Genomic DNA, 16,227 nt, shown 5'->3' with positions numbered 1-16,227 from the left:
AAGGGGATTCAGGTCCTTGGAGCAGCATGCTGTCAGAGCACTTTCCATATGCCTTGGTATTCTCACATCATTATGCAGGGCTGTGCTGTCATCATCCTCGTGGTCCTGCACAGTCTGGGTGCTTTTAAGTTCTGTCCCTCCAGTTGCTGGCACATAGACCTATTGTCCTACTTGGTGGTTAGTTCAGCTTGGATTTTGCTTGTGTTCAGCCAAGCACACACACAGGATTGAACACTCGCATAGAAAGAAACTGTTTAAAGTTAAACAATTTTTTAAAAAAGTAATAATATTAATTTAATTAATAATATTAAACCGTTAAAAGTTTAAAAAGAAGATGGGATGAGACTATGGTGATCAGGCACTGGGCTCAATCAGATGAGCATACCAACCTGCCACGTGCTGGCAGTTAAAAAATTACCTTGGGACTGCTGGCCTTGTGAGATGCAACTCCCCCAAAGGTCTCCAATACTTGCATACCTGAAGCTCTTCCTGCATACCTTCACACCTGCAGGTTTGCGCACGTGCGGTGTTTCTTGGCAAGGAGGATGGGATTTTCCACAGTATCAAAGCAATTTCAACAAAAGCTGGATAGCAAGCTGCCCTTTGCATGTTTATTATATGTTGTACAAGCTCATGGGTCTATGTATACATCAAGTTGGAATTATCCAGTGATTAACTGGAGGATTTCTAAATCCTGTGATCTTAACTTAAGCCATGATACCCTAAAGCTCTCCGGGCAGATACGAGAAGATGCTGATGCATGATCAAACATGACTGTGTTACTGAAGCTAATGAACTATTATCAAGTGAGGTAGGGGAGGGACTGTGTGTGTGCTTTTAGCTCATCCCATCATGAGATAAAATGGATGAGCTGAGGAAGACAAGACTCTAACCATCTTCACAGACAAGTGCCTTCCGATTGAGCTAAATCAGGAACAAATTTTGAAGTTACTGCAGCTCAGGTATGGATGGCATCTTGCTGAACTTACAGATTTATTGCCTTAATTCAAATGCCCTTATCGTTAGGTGCTAGTGAGGTGCTTCATATTATCCTTTAGCCCAGATGAAAAGACTCAAGTTTTTAAGTCACAAAAGGTCTGAAGGACTTGTAAAAAGGATATAAATTTTCTCTTCCTTTTTTTGTCTTTTTCAACAGAGTGATGATATAACCAAGATCTCAAAGGCTGCTAAAATAATGGAGCGAATGGTGAATCAGAACATATTTGATGACATTGCACAAGGTACGGCCCTGCAGGGAGATGCTGTTTGCGCTCGAGCCCGAATTCCTGCAGATGAGTGGCCACAGCTGTAGCAAGAATCACGATAGATCCTTTGGGGAAGCTAGGAGGAATTTCGGCAAAAGATACCAAGGCAGAGGTTGACAGTGGAAGATTGGACTGTAGTTAGTGCCTCAATGTGAGCAACTGGTTGGTTACCTTCTGGCATGCTGGTGTCTCCAGTGCCGAATGTTAGAGAAACAGGGCTAAAATGAGCAGGGCTAGCAATTGCTCACTCACACAAGGCAAACAGGACAGCAGACTGCCATCACTTAAAGGAAATGCCCATCAGCCCTGTTTGGAGTAGGGTGGGCCAGCAGGTCTGGTAAGCGTTGTCCTGATGCACTGCCCTCCCTAAGCAGTTGGTTCCCTCCTGCATGCAGGTGCTGGTGACAAAGCAGCCAGTGCAGAGCAGCACTCCTGCTGGCATACAGCCCCCATCCACGAGACATATGTAGTGTTGATGTTATTTTGTAAGGGTTTTTCTGTCTTTGCTCAGCCACCTCCTGAAAGGCCACATCTAGCTCAGGGAATGGCTTGAGGTCATTCCTTGCTTGGGACTGCTGCTTTCTTTTTCATCCTTTGTCTGCTTTCAGACCATCAGCTTTTTGGTGTAAGGACTTAGTACTTGTTAAAGTGCATTTAGAAGACTTAGGTGCTGTTTTGGGGTTGGGATGTAAGGACTGAGATGGTTTTTATACTAACAGTTGGGTCGTAAAGAGGCCGTGAGGCTCTTTCAAAGCTTATCTGTTACTACAGCATGCTAATGTATTTCGGGTTTATTCAACAAGACCTATTCTTTGATTTTTGGTTTTAGATTTTAAATATTTTGAGGATGCCTCCGATGAATACAGGGACCAGCGAGGAACCCTCCTCCCTCTCTGGAAGTTCCAGTATGACAAAACCAAGAGACTTGCAGTTACTGCCATCTCCTGGTAAGTTTCTTTAGTGCAAACTTGCCCTCAGCTGTTTTGCAGATGAGTGCAATTAATTATCATGCCACCTTACAAGGCAGTGCAGGTTTCTGTGGGCGTACTTTTTTGAATAATTGCAGTCAGCTACTTTCACAACACCTAAACATGCCAGGTGCTTCTGGATGGGAAGCACCTTGTGTGAGGCTGAGTATGCCAGGCTTGGGACATTCAGCAAAAGGTGAAGGTACAGCAGGCTTGGGGCAGTGCTAGGACAAAGTGAGTACAGTTAGCAGAGCAAATAAGAGTCCCTTCTTGGGAAAGCAGGATAGACATATTGTGTCTTTGGATATGCCAGGCAGTGGAAGCAGGGACATGTGGCCTGGGATGCCATCTGGATGTACAGGGATGGGCTTAGGAAAGCCAAGGCACAGATGGAACTGAACTTAGCAAGGGATTCAAAGAATAACAAGAAGGGATTCTATAGGTACATTGGTCAGAGAAGAAAGGCCAAGGAGAGCGTACCCCCTCTCATCAGAGAGGAATGATGAGAAAGGAAACATAGAGAAGGCTGAGGTACTCAGCATTTTTTTGGCCTCAGTCTTCACTGCCAGTCAGGCTTTCTGTTTCGGTCAAGTTCCTGAACCTGTAGGCAAGGGCTGGGGGAGCAAAGTCCCTCCCACTGTAAACAAAGAGCAAGTCCGAGACCACTTGATGAAATAGAGCAGGTACAACTTTATGGAACTGAATGAGATGCATCCCAGGGTCCTGAGGGAACTGGCTGATGTAGCTGCTAATCCACTCTCCATCGTATTTGAAAAGTTGTGGCAGTCAGGTGAAATCCTCAGTGACTGGAAAAGGGGAAACATCACTCCCATTTTCAAAAAGGGTAGAAAGGAGGACCTGGGGAACTACAGACCAGTGAGCCTCACCTCTGTGCCTGGAAGATCATGGAACAGATCCTCCTGGAAGCAGTGTCAAGGCACATGCAGGACAATGAAGTGATCCAAGCCAGCACAGCTTGTTTATTTCTGGTCAGTCCAAAAACTGTCACTGTTTTTAAAGTACCACTTTAAAATCAACTCTCTTTTTTTTTCTGAGGTGTTGTTATCATGGTAATTACCATGAAGAAATACTCATCAACAACCTGGATGAGTCCTTTACTTTTTAACATACTTGATTCTCCCCAGAACTGTTTTGATCATGCACATAAATGTGAGACTTACATAGCCCCTGCCTTGTGCTCCTCTGCAGCCAAGCCTCTTCTCACTTGTTTGTGGAGCAGTGTGATCACATCTATGTCTTGCCAAAGAGGATCTATGGAGAGACAGAGCAGGACTGCAGTCTTCTGTCTTTTCAAGCCATTGCAGTTACTATAGTTTAATAGAATATTGAGGATGTAGTTCTGTGAGAATTACAAAATAGCACTAAAATGAGGTATAAAATTGAGGATAAAAGGGATCTTTTATAGGTAGCTTGTGTTGCAGTTATTCTTTCCTCAAGGAAATTATAACAGAAAGATGGCCCTGGAATTGGAAGAATGACCCCAAATTGCTTTATGTAATAAGCTTTTCTAATTTAATTTTTGTTCTCATATTGTTAGCAGTGACAATGCATTTAGTGGATAGAGCAAGACAAGAGCATTAGGATGCCTAGGTATTAGCCCAAGTGAAGAATGAGAAAAGTTTTTATTTTTTCAGTTCAGAGTAGTCAGAGAAAAGAATCATCAGGTAAGTTTCATTTCCATTCGTTTCAGTTCCATTTGTTTCACAGAAATCTTTGTCGTTGGTTGTGCTGTGTGATCTTCAGGCCAGCAACAGTATTGAACTTTGTCCCATGTGAACCCTACCCTAACTGTCCACAAACAGCAGAAGTTATAAAGGTAGATGTTTTTCAAATAAAGGGATTTAAGAAAGCATAATAGCTAATTACTCAGTCAGTATGCTTCAGAAAATATGCTGATCATCTCTTCAGTCAAAAGAGAGTTTCCCTTCCTGGTCTGTGGTAATGATTGTGAATTTTTCAACTGATAGCTGTTTCTTGAAGCATCCACAATTATTTAGTGATAGGTAGGGAAACTAAGTCTATTGGGTATTGTTCTTTTGTGGGTTAGAAACTCCTTTATTCTTGCTTCTGAAAGATGGATACCACCACATTACTGCCTTTTTCCTTTCCTCAAAGACAGCATTTTTAGAAGTGAAGATTACATAATCATGAAGTGCACAGGCCAAGAAGTGATGGAGATTGACGTTGTATCTCAGTCTTTGCCATTTTTATCCTTTTCATCTACTGCTGTGGTCTTCAGATGTTCTGTTTCTTGTATGCATATTGAGTCCGGAAGAATTACTCATGCATGAACTTTACTAGTGCATATATTCAAAGGGTCAAGCCTTTAGACTGTATACAATCCTGTGGGAATGGGCTTTGATGTTAATGTGTGAAACACTGTGCATTTCTGTGGAAGAATATGGTTAATAATAAATGAAAACTGATATGAATTTTCTCATTACAGGAATCCAAAGTACAAGGACCTATTTGCAGTGGGGTACGGCTCTTGTAAGTAACAAATGCACAAGTATCATTGAGGGATTTAAAATATTAAACTGGTGCATTGAGATTAAATCATATCATACTGCACAGATAGCTTCTCATAGAAAAGACTCACCTAATTTCATAGCTGTAAATTAAGATTTATCTCAAGATAGGAATTACACCTTTACGTTCTTTGACATGAACATCCTTCCACAAATAAATAGGCGTAGGCAATGTTAGCCAGGGCTTCTGGTTTATGAAAGTGCTGACTCTCCCTTTGGTCAAGGACTTACCTCTAGAAGCACCACTTAATTCTTTTTTTTTTTTTTTAACCTGATGGTCTGTGATTGGCATTTCCCTGTTGCCACTCTTCTGATTGCTGAAAGACCAGACGCTTTTCCAGAAGCTAATGGTGAGATACTTCTCTAAATGTAAACTCATTGTTCTTGTGTAGGGGGACATCTTCTAGGGATGTCTCAGAAGACAAGCTCTCCATTAGGGCACATCAGGCCTGTATGTTGTGAAAAGGCACCTCCCCTGCTGTAGTGTCTGGGATTAGATATGTGATAATTATGAGCAGCTATGGACATCTCTGGTTCAGATTTTCCTGTGTTAATCCATTGTAATTTCTATCCAGTATTATTGCTCTCACATTCAGGAAATAGAAAAGAATTCTAACAAGTTGATATTTTCTCACCATTTTTGTGCTGTTTTGCTCTGTGCCTTACATCTACCTGCTCAGTTTATCTTTGGGTTGTTTTTTGTTTGATTTGTTGTTGTTTTTGTTTGGTTGGTTTTTTTGTTTTTCATTTTACAACATGGGAATCATATCAACAACCTTGCTTTTCCTCCTGTTCAGTGTCTCTTATTGCTACAGACAAATTGACTGCTGTATTCTGAATTCTTTTCTTCACATCTCCCCTTTACTCCTGCCTAGACAGAATAGTTAAGTCACTGTGAATAAACTTTCTCTCTTCCATTCTTCCACTCGCTTCTCTTTTCTAGCTCTACCCAAAGTGCTGACTATAATGAATAGCTTCTTAGGGAAGGGACAGCATTCTAGTAGATCCCCCCAGCACCATTGCTTCGCAGACGTGGTGAAAACTTAATAACCAAAGTTATTAAGCAAGTATTCTTTATTATGGTGCTGGGTGTGCGGGGGATCGTGCCTAACACACACACACAGGGTTACTGGCAGTGTGCTTCTATTAATGGGATATATGCACGTTCATTTCATTTCCTGTAAGTCTCTTGCAGATTCATTAGGTCTCTGAAGAATTATTAACATAGGTTCCTGCCCCTATTCGCATGTGTACTGGAGTCCTTAGGTGGTCATTGGGGCGTACTCTGGTGGTCTTTTGGTGAAGGCCAGAAGTCTTCACCGCTAAACATCTGACCCGTCCTTTTTTTTTTTGACAGACTTAGCAGTCCAAGCCTATTCTTGCTGGTTCTATTATCTGTGTGTATGCCGTCTTTTCCTCCCTTATCTTTAGGGTCGTCCTGTCCTTATGGTCGATTTACAACATACTCCCTGTCTCAGTGCTGTCCTTGTGGTTAATATACAACATACAGCTGTATTAGCTAAAACCTGCAAAATCAACATCCTTTACCTTGTTCCTTGTCTCAAAATCCTAAAGGAAGGAGAACAGTTGAGAGACAAGTTTTCATGAGATCTTTCTCACACAGGTCTTTCTGAAGCAGGAAGTGTTGGCTCCTCAATTTTATCTTTTCAGCAGGGTACTCTGTAAACTTCTGAGGTCATTTTGAAGTGCGTCTGGGACTTGCTAGGACACTAGTCTTTCCCGCTATGTAGTTTGTGTTCAGTCACATTGCTGACATTTTCACGTAGTGAATGGTGACTAACTAACTTTGCTTAAGATGGGGTGATGTTAGTTAAAACAAATACAGAAGAACTACCAAAATCCCAAACTATTTCAAGTCTCCACTGTTGCTTTTTTTTTTTTTCTCAGAGCTAATGAAGGCCACAGCAGTACCCTACCTGCCCTCCAGGGCGTCTGCTCCTGGGGAAGATGTCCCCACCTGGCTTACCATTTATTCTGAAATGAAGCAGAGAGGGGCTGAGAAAAGAACAGTATTGCAAAGGAAGCAGAGCCTTCTCCTTGCTTCAAGAAAAGGGTAGGCTACAGAATGGTACTCACAATTTGTGAGGAGGACCAGGTGTTTTGACCAGGTCAGTCTCCCCATCATTTCTAGCAGAACTGTCCTTCTTCTCTGAGTGTTAGTATTTATTTTTTTAAGTAAAAACTGACTCTGCTGTAGACCACTAATAATCCTTTGTCTGGTTTGAAATCAGTCATGGGGCTACAGGTAACCAGCATTTGAGAATTGCATATAGCAGGATTAGTAACTGAAATTTTTACCCTAAACACTACAACGCCTGGAGTTCTTTATGGAGGACAGAGAGTAAGGGAGCCAGAGAGAGGACCTTGTCAATAGGAACATCTTTGCCCACCAGCCATTTCAGTTGCTCTGTGTCTGCCTGCATATTACAGGTGGACATTTTTTGCTACCATTCTTCAGGCTGGAAAAGTTATAGTTCGTTGTGAATATTCAGAACTAATAAGGCAATTTGGTGTTTATTTTAAGGATACACCTTTTTTGAGTGGATGCTGAAGGATCTCAACTGTGATAAAATGACTAGTGAAATTCAGTGTTGAGAAATGTAATGCATGTGGAATAAAAAGCTCAGCAATGGGCTCAAAGGAAATTGCTGTTATTCAGGAAAGTAGTCTTGAGGTCATTGTAGGTGTTTCTTTTCAAACGTTCGGTAGTGCTCAGCAGTAGTCAAAAAGGCAGATCAAAAACTGATGGGAATTATTATGAAAGAGAAATAAAACAAAACTTCTGGATACAGTAGAAACAAAATAGAAAGCTACATATAAAGCAACAGTAGAAACAACAATAGAAAAATAAAGAGAACAAGACAAGATCTGTGATATATTGACATCTTGATTACTGTGTGCCGTTCTGGTTTTGAACTCTGAAGAAGAATGCGTTAGGATGTGGGAATATGGAAAAAGGTCCAGAAAAAGGCAACAGGAATGATCAGAGGTATATATGATGACTTTACTATCAGAGAGCATAAACAGACTAGGACTCTTATAATAGATAAAGGAGAGGGGATTTGATATGGGTTTATAGAATCCTGAGTCGCAAGAAGACAGTGAAAAGGTGTCAAATGTTCATTATTGCCTATAACACGAGGATGAGAAAGACCTTATGAAATTATTGAGCTGCAGGACTAATGCAAATTTAAAATAGAATAACATGATACGTAATGAAATTGTGGACCTTTTCTTCTTGTCCTCCGTGCTCTGGAGGACAAGGGTATACATGGAATCTAAAGATCAATTTACAGAAGGGCAGTTTGGTGCTGGCAATTACCAAGGGCAAGTTCTCTGATTCAGTAAGTTCATAACTACAAGTTTCTGGAAACTCTGAGGATGTACAAGTGGACAGACATATTCTCTGTGATTCTTGTGCTCTTTAAGCAGTTGCTACTCTGTACTCTTGGAGAGAAGACACTTGGCTACAGGAGCCTTTGGTGTGGTCCCAAATAGCAGTTCTTACGTATTTCTCTGTGATCTGACAATAAAACCAGCTGGGTTGTCTTCATTTATACTAGTAAGGATTGTATTCTGTGTGCAGTATTGCGGCATTTCATTTTTCTCTTAAAATGACACTTTTCTCTTGAAGTTAATTCCATCTGGGCCCAAGAAAAGTTCCTGTTAGTTTGCTGAGAAACATAAATTGGCCTGGCAGTTTCTTTAGTACGGCAGGCAGCAGGTATTCTAAAGAGCAGATTAGGATCAGTCTTTGTAAAAGAAGGCATGTCAAGAAATGCTCAGGATATTCCGCATCTTGTACAGCAGAACAAAATCTTGTTGTGCTCAGAGTGCAGGAGTTAGGCAGGGCCTTCCCACTGCCCTGACACCCAGACGCAGAAGAGGAGATGTAAGCTCAGAGATGGTAACCTCCCGACTCAGCCTGTTCTGACAATTGTTCTAACTTACTACACTAGGCGAGATGCTGACATCTGTACTTTGTGGGCTGTGCAAAAGTGTTTGCTGTTTGTGTTAGATGTCAGTGCATATAGGACGCTAAGGATACTGGATGCTGCCAGTGTACATTGTGCCAAAGGCAACATGCAGATGTAGAGGAAGGTGGACCTTAAGTGGCTTGCAATCTAGATGGGTCAGAGGTCCAGAAGATTTCTTATCTCATTTTTATAGCAGACACAGAGGGCAGAGTTTATCTCAGCCAGCTGAGAGCTAGGAGCTTCCTCTTTAGTCAACGGTGAGAGATCAGCACATCCAGAGGCCATCTGTCCTGCCCTAAGGGTGGTGTCCAAGAAAGAAGCTAAGTAGCTCTCTAGAAGTGATCGTCTCTCCCATAGACTGTAGAATGAGCCTAGGCAGAGCACTTAGACTAGATGCCTGTCTCTTAGATGGCTAAAGTGAAGAGAGATGAATCCCACTCAGAGCAAATAGCTCCGTACACAGGCTGGGGTAGAGCCAGAAGCAGAACCCAGACCTTTGAATCTGTGGTGACCATAATTACATCACCAGTCTTTTGTGCAACATGCATTTTGCAGCACTGCCAGGATGCTAGCTACACGTTTGTCCTGCTGCCCAAAGTATACTTTTGGAAACAAAAGGTCCCTTGTTTTCTGTGGGTCCATTTCACTCCATCGTGATGGATTCTTTACAAAGAGGGCCCTAGGGCCCTTGCTTGCTTTTGTATCTTATTTCTGGAGGTTTCAAGAGTGATTTACTTGGATGGGGTTTCTGATGCTAATGGCATTTCTTTGGCATGAGACAGTCCCCTCTGAACAAGGAAATATTGTCATCATAATTTGCAATTCAGGTTCTTTGCTGCCTGGCTAGAATTAATTTTTATTCCCATCAGGAGGAGCTGTCTTTCTGGTTTTGTTTTTTGCATAAATGAGATCACTGGATTTCTGGCTAGATTGACAGCCTGCAGTACAGGGTTCAGAGGGCTGTGATGGGTGTTGGGCTTGTGTTTTGCCTTGCTCATGGGAGCACTACAAGCCCAGGCCTTAGTAGTCACCTCAATTCATGTTTCACAAGCAAGAGTGCCTCTGACAGCATTCAGAGATGGCTTTTTATGTGCAGCTCCGTCTGTCAGTACATGAGGTGAGTAAAGAAAAGCAGTATCTGCCTGGCCAATGTACTTTCTCCTGCTATTTATTTCTTTGCACTCCACAGATGTAACTTTTCAGTCACAAGGATGAGTGAGGAGTACGGGCTTGCACCCAGAACATGGATAGTCTTTCCTTTACTGCCTGCTACTGACTGGCACTGATGGATGGACATTGCAATAAGGATATTCCCCAACGGGACATGCTCAGAGTGCTTTAGAGAGAACAGGGAGAGGAGAAAATGATCCAGGTGGCTTTAACAGCAAGGTACTGCAGCTTCACTCTTACGCTTTGTAGGCATTGCTTGCACAGCTGGAGGCTTCATCTTGCAGCAGATCTTCCACTCTTCCAAGTCAATTGAACCTGTTCTTCCTCAGTGCTCCATGAGCACTTATCACTTAAGGATGAAGTGAAGCTCCTCAAGGAGTTAGCTCCACAGTAACACTGAGAAACTTTCTCTTCAGGAAAGGTAGTGAATACAAGTTAGCAGGATGAATGTAAAGTAAGATTGACATGGTCAAGGAACCTGCTTCTCTTGCCTTGCAGACGGCTTCTCTGCAAGGGTCTGATCTTACACAGACAACTGAATGGAGAATCCATGACTACACACCGTAACTGGTGATTTGCAGAATCAAGACTTTAAAATAGGAGCTTAGAATAGAGAAAATGACTGGTAACAAAACTTGCCTGCTTCTGGAGGGTAGAAGTCATCCTGCAGGGACTGAGAGAGTGTCTTTGGAAGTATGCCGTTCTCTTTTTCTCTTTTTGTGCAAGAAGCCTGGATCCCCTCTAGAAAGCAAACAGTGGAAACAGTAATTAGTGGAGGATTCCCAATGCACTGTTCACTCCAAAGATTTCATGAAAATTAAAATCAGCTTCATGTTACACAACACTTAGGTTCATGCAGAGCCTGTTCCAGGTCCCAAAGGCTTCTGCTAGGCCAAATACTTTGTTTTCTAGCGTCTTCCAAATATTAATTCGAGAGGCACAAATCACGAGTAGTGGAAGCCAGTGTAGCCTGCTTCCAAGTTCTTCCAAGGGAAGGAAATTCGTTAGGCACCCTATACCCTTTTGGTTTCACACTGTGATTCTTACCTCAAGATGCTGTTGAAAACCTTAGATGTTGAAACCTTCGAGTCTTGGAAGAGGTAGGGCAGATATTCTCTGATAGAGTGTAGGATCCCGAACATACAAGCAAAATGCTTACACCAGGCATCAGGAAGGACTCATGGTACCATTTCAGAGTTGTGCCCTGCCCTGCCTTGCACCTGCTTTTCAGTTATGGACCGTCTGTTGACTAAGATTAACTTTCAGAAAATACAAGGTTGGGAGCCAGTGTAGATATCAGGTAAACATTCTTTCCTGATCCTGGGAAAAGAGCAATCAAAGAATCAAAGGCGAAGCTCTGATCATAATTCTCCTAAGGCAAGCCTACAGCTGTTCTGAGCAGGGTGAGTGTGACATTCTTCTTGGAGTCAAGAAAGAAAGTAATGGGCAGTGGGGCTGGATCCCATTCTACATTCACATGCTGGCTGGAAGATTTATCTTAAAAGCTGGGTCAAAGCATATGTTTTAGAATGATGCTCAATTTCCATGTCAAACTGGTGAGATCTTTACATCCCCCATCCCCCTCATACTGTTCCATCTTTGATTTGGTCTGCCTCCTGGTAAACGGTGTCTCATTTCAAGGTTAAATTTATCTAATTTAAATTTTTAACCATTGAAACTCATTATTGTCTTGTCTGCAAGCTCAAAAAGCCTTTCCAGCAACTCCCTTCTCCATGGGTAAATGCCCATATGCATTGATGAAACATCCTCTCATTTTTCTCTTTTTTTAGACTGAACTCATTATGCTCTACTCAAGGTTTGTTTTCTATAAGTTGTGTTATATTAGTGGACTTTCTCTAACCTTTCAAGAAAACATCCCCATTCTTCTTGAGGGCAAGCACCATAACCAGACATACTGACCTAGTTTCTCTCTTATGCATGCTTCATACAGAGACACAACTTTGCCTCCTTGGGTGGTCCTCCCAGTTTTAGACCTAGCTTCTGTGTAGTCACAGCTCGTGGTAATGGTTATCCAAAACAACTGGCATGGGTCTTCAAGTTTTTGCTTTCCAAGTTGTAGCTTCCCATCCTTGGTGTAACTTGCATTCCCAAATGTGCTATGGGTGTATGGAAATGGCACATGCAGTGGTGCCCATTTAACTAATAAGATACTGTAACTAAGAGCGTGCTGTAAGAGTAGCTGCCTCTTTCATCATTTCTGTGTCACCCACTGTTGTGTCATCTTCAGACTCTCTCAGCAAATGGTTTATATCAGAATGTAGATTAAAATAAAAACATCAGCAGTGCAGAAACAAGAAATGATGCCTGTAAATCTGCACTAGAAAGCATCCCTATTTATTTCTGTCTACAGCTCTACTTTAGGCCTTGACAGTGAATCGGTTTTTAATCCATCTAGTATGTGCTCTGCTAATTCCATATCATAGACACGTTTTAAAATGAAATGTTATGATGTACTTAACTGAATGCTGAGGGAATACACAGATATGTTCTTGTCGGCACAGTTACTTCATCAGTCATCCTGACAGAAGGGATGGCAGCTTTGACAAGACATTTACCCTCTCCATAGATCTGGAGACCTAAGTAATAGAGGAGATAATTCAGGCAGAAGGACTGGGACTTGCACTGAAAGAATCTCACTGCATATAGATAAGACCTGTGATGCTTAATTTGTTTTAACTACTTGCTATAATGCTTAATCTGATCTTGAAATGTAGAAAAAACCTTGAAGTTTTCTACAAGATCTCAATCAGATTATGAAAGTATCCGCAACTTATGAAGACCAGCTCTCTGAAATTCCCAGATATATTAGAAAGTCATAAAAATAGAACTGAGACGTATTTCAAAAAGTTATTAGTCTGTCTCTGTGAAAGATAGTACTTTTATTTAAAACATGGGTTTGAGGACTAAACTTAGTCCTACTTAATGAATGCAGTGTAATTGCTGGCATGATTGAGAGCAATCCTTGTGACAAGTACAGGAGTGTGTGTTTGAGAAAGAGAACCCTGCAAGTCTGAAAACTCCAATTTGGCAATGCAGGCTGTGTGGTTAAGGAGAGTCAGTGTTAGAAATTGTACCAGGTGTTTGTGGATAATTTTCCTCTCTGCTGTGTCAAATTTAAAGATTGTGATGCAGCATGTGGAAGGTAGTCTGGGCTGGATTTACATAACAAGCTGCTATATTACATTTGGTAGTTTCTGATGAATGACCAACCAACGAGCTTTAAGTAAAAGCACTAAGAGGATTGAATGCTGCCTAAGAAATTCAGATCTCCGAACCAGGTCACGAAAAGTCTCTTCCAGGTGACTTTGGGGATGTATATATATTTAAATCATGTTCCCAGAACAGACACAGAAGAATGCTGGGAGCGGAGTTTCCTGCTAATCTTTCTCTAAGCTACATAACTTTATTTTTGTATTGAGAATACTGAGATTAAAGACCTTGTCAGAGAGAGAAAAAACATTTTGGACTGGTTAAATGAAATTCCTTGTCTTGCCTAAGGCTATGTGCACACGATTCACGTGCGGGGACTGCAGTGGGGCTGGCTCCCCCACCGCATAACGACCTCTGTGCTGGACTGGGACCAGCAGGCAGCTTTGGCCTTGCGAAAACCCCAGTAAAGCTACAGGAGTTTCCTAATACCACCCTGAATACATTACCACCAAAGGCTGATAGAGATTCGTGTGGCCCACAGTTGCTTGCACATACCTCAAAGGGAGATTGATATGGAAGTCTGGATTCAATTTGCTATTTGGCCTATATTTGTGTAACGCACTAAAATGACATAACAGATCCCAGCTTTGGGAAAATGTCTTCATGTCACTCAGAGGCTTGTGCTCAGCACTGATCTAAAGTTGCTAAAATTAAATATGACTTCAGAGTTCAAAGATCCAGGAGGATCACTCAGACTTTTTGGTAAGTTTTGATAACTGTGTTGTGCCAACAAGGTGGCCGAGCTGTGAAGGTGTTGTTTAGTGACATTCTGGGTATTTGTACTCTAAGTTGAAAGACTGTCACCATGCTGATGATGCCAGTTATTAGTGGTAGCTGGTTTATTAGTGATATGTTAGAACTTCTGTTGAGAAAGAAAAATGAGACAATAACAAAATTAGAACATAGTGGTTGCTTAGTTGCTAATGATTTTAATTGATTATATTTGTTATAGCAGGCAGACAGAAGACCCACTAAGTAATATGTGAAATTGCTACTGGAAGGGAATATTACAATGCAGAAAACAAATACAACCAAATAAGCAAAGAAGGAAAATTAAAAGAAAATATGTCAGTCTTGTTTGCGAATTGCAGAAGAACATTTTTAGGGACACTCAGTACATCCGTAATCAAAAATGAAGACCCTGGAGGACATGGGTCTCCTTTGTATTAATTTATGAGTGCTGGGTGTGCTATGTGACTTTTTAATAGCTGTAAGAAGTTTTTCCATGACTACATTGTACTAATTAAAAGAGGCTGTTGAGAAAGAATAGACAAGAAACAAAACATGGCTTTTAGATGCCTCTGAGGCAAACATATCAAAAGTTATTAATAACTAGGTCTTATGCTAATCTACGTTTTCATCCACGAGGAAGAAGTAAACAGAAAATCACTGCTGATAAGATGTTTTGACGAGGCAATTATCTGGGACGTGGTAAGAATGGAACAATCAGATCAAATACGCAGAGTGATTTAAATCCCTTGGTAGGTGAGTACAGGAAATCATCCTGTGCTATAGTGTCCAAGCATATGTGTGGAGAAATTCTGGCCATATATCCATATGGGGGCAGTGATCTTCAGGAGCAGTGATTTTTTATTTTTTATTTTTTTTTAAAAGGCTTAAGAACTGCAGTGATGAAACCTTAGGGCTGAACTGAGCTAAGAATGGCCTCTGAGATCCTGGGCTCTGCAGAGAGGGAAATTTTGCAAAGGAACTGAGAGGCTTAAAGGCAAAGGAACTGAGAGGCTTTGGTATTTAGTGCTGGAGTGATCCCTGTGGAAAGGCATGCTCACTTCTGGTTTTGACATACCAGGGAGGATGACAAACTAAGAACAGGAGGACTGACCTGGGAAATAGAGTCAAGGAGATCAGTTTGTTCAGCTTGTCAAAGGAAAGCTTATTAGGTAGTTGTATCGTGGTGTGTTAAGGCTTTATATTGGGCAGACAGATCATGTAACAAAGGGATCTTTAATCTCCCAGACAAATGATGTTACAAGATCAAAGAAAAATTGGAGCTGTGTGAATTCAGGCCAAAGTATGTTTTTTTAATAGCAGATGGGTAATTGAGAACAATTAGTTTTGTCACATGGTAAATTCACAATCTATGGAAATTTTAAAATGTGGATAATTTAAAGGTGTGATACTTGTCTGTAAGTTTTGCTCTGTGGCACCAATGTATTTATTTATTTATTTATTTATTTATTTATTTTCTTTAAAACATGGCTTACTGTAGAAAATCGTAAGTTCTTCATGTCTTTTGTTTTCCAGGATTCTGATTTATTTGGTCTTCTAGCCTTTTAGAGGCTGCTCTCTGCACTGTCTTGTGTTAGAGACTTTACAGTTCACAGGAAAAAAATCTGTATCCTCCTCCATGGTCTGGAGGTCTTTGAAAAACCTCCCTAGTGGAACCAATGTTAGAAACTTAAGCCATCATGCATCCGTTGTATTGAGATAACTAACTGCGGGCAATTAGACATAATTACACTGAAAATTACAACACTTTTGAATTTGTTTTCCAAATACCAAATATTTCGTACCACACATACATTCTCTAGGAGTATAAAATTGACAGTACCTATTATACTGTCAACTCTGTTAGTAAATATAACCTAATAAGTGTAATACATTAAGTGGATCATATGAAATATTAATTTCAGTTCGTGACTTAATTACTGGTTTGTAATTTAAATACTGTGAGCTTTGCTTAATTTTTTTCTAGCCTTAACCTTTTGATTCATTTAATTTTAAGTCAACTCATAATGTAGTGTTTTGCTGTAGCATTTTGTTAAGCACGAAATAATAAAGAGCTCTGTTCATGTGTTTGGGGAAAACGTTTTAAGAGGTTTTTTTAGAGCCTGGGGATCAAAGGAACTGCTCAGCCATCCTGTTGTGTCTCCGGTGCATTGCAGGCCATTAACTTCTATCCACTTGCCTCCCTGTCTAGCCCATTTGGTTTGATTAATGCATTTTAGTCCACAGGAGATTAAACATTTTTATGCCATTAGAGTCTTACCTGTTTGATAATGCCAGGCTGACTCTTTCCCTATCT

General features: G+C 41.0%; 1 protein-coding gene across 7 annotated transcripts in view; it reads left to right on the top strand.

Annotated features, from left to right (window-relative positions):
- The window catches only part of DNAI1 (dynein axonemal intermediate chain 1), a 142,595-nt gene that overhangs the window by 29,288 nt on the left and 97,080 nt on the right, over nucleotides 1–16,227 (top strand). For all 7 annotated transcript variants that reach the window (XM_083818042.1, XM_083818041.1, XM_083818043.1 and 4 more), the window contains 3 exons: nucleotides 1,157–1,241; nucleotides 2,095–2,212; nucleotides 4,701–4,744. In XM_083818042.1, coding sequence (XP_083674168.1) covers nucleotides 1,157–1,241; nucleotides 2,095–2,212; nucleotides 4,701–4,744 — 247 coding nt within the window. The remainder of the gene's footprint in view (nucleotides 1–1,156; nucleotides 1,242–2,094; nucleotides 2,213–4,700; nucleotides 4,745–16,227) is intronic.

Source organism: Anser anser, assembly GCF_964211835.1.
Source record: "Anser anser genome assembly, chromosome: Z".
NCBI classification, from domain to species: Eukaryota; Metazoa; Chordata; class Aves; order Anseriformes; family Anatidae; genus Anser; species Anser anser.
Note: the sequence above shows the minus strand (reverse complement) of the source record. Positions and strands in the feature narration are given on the sequence as shown.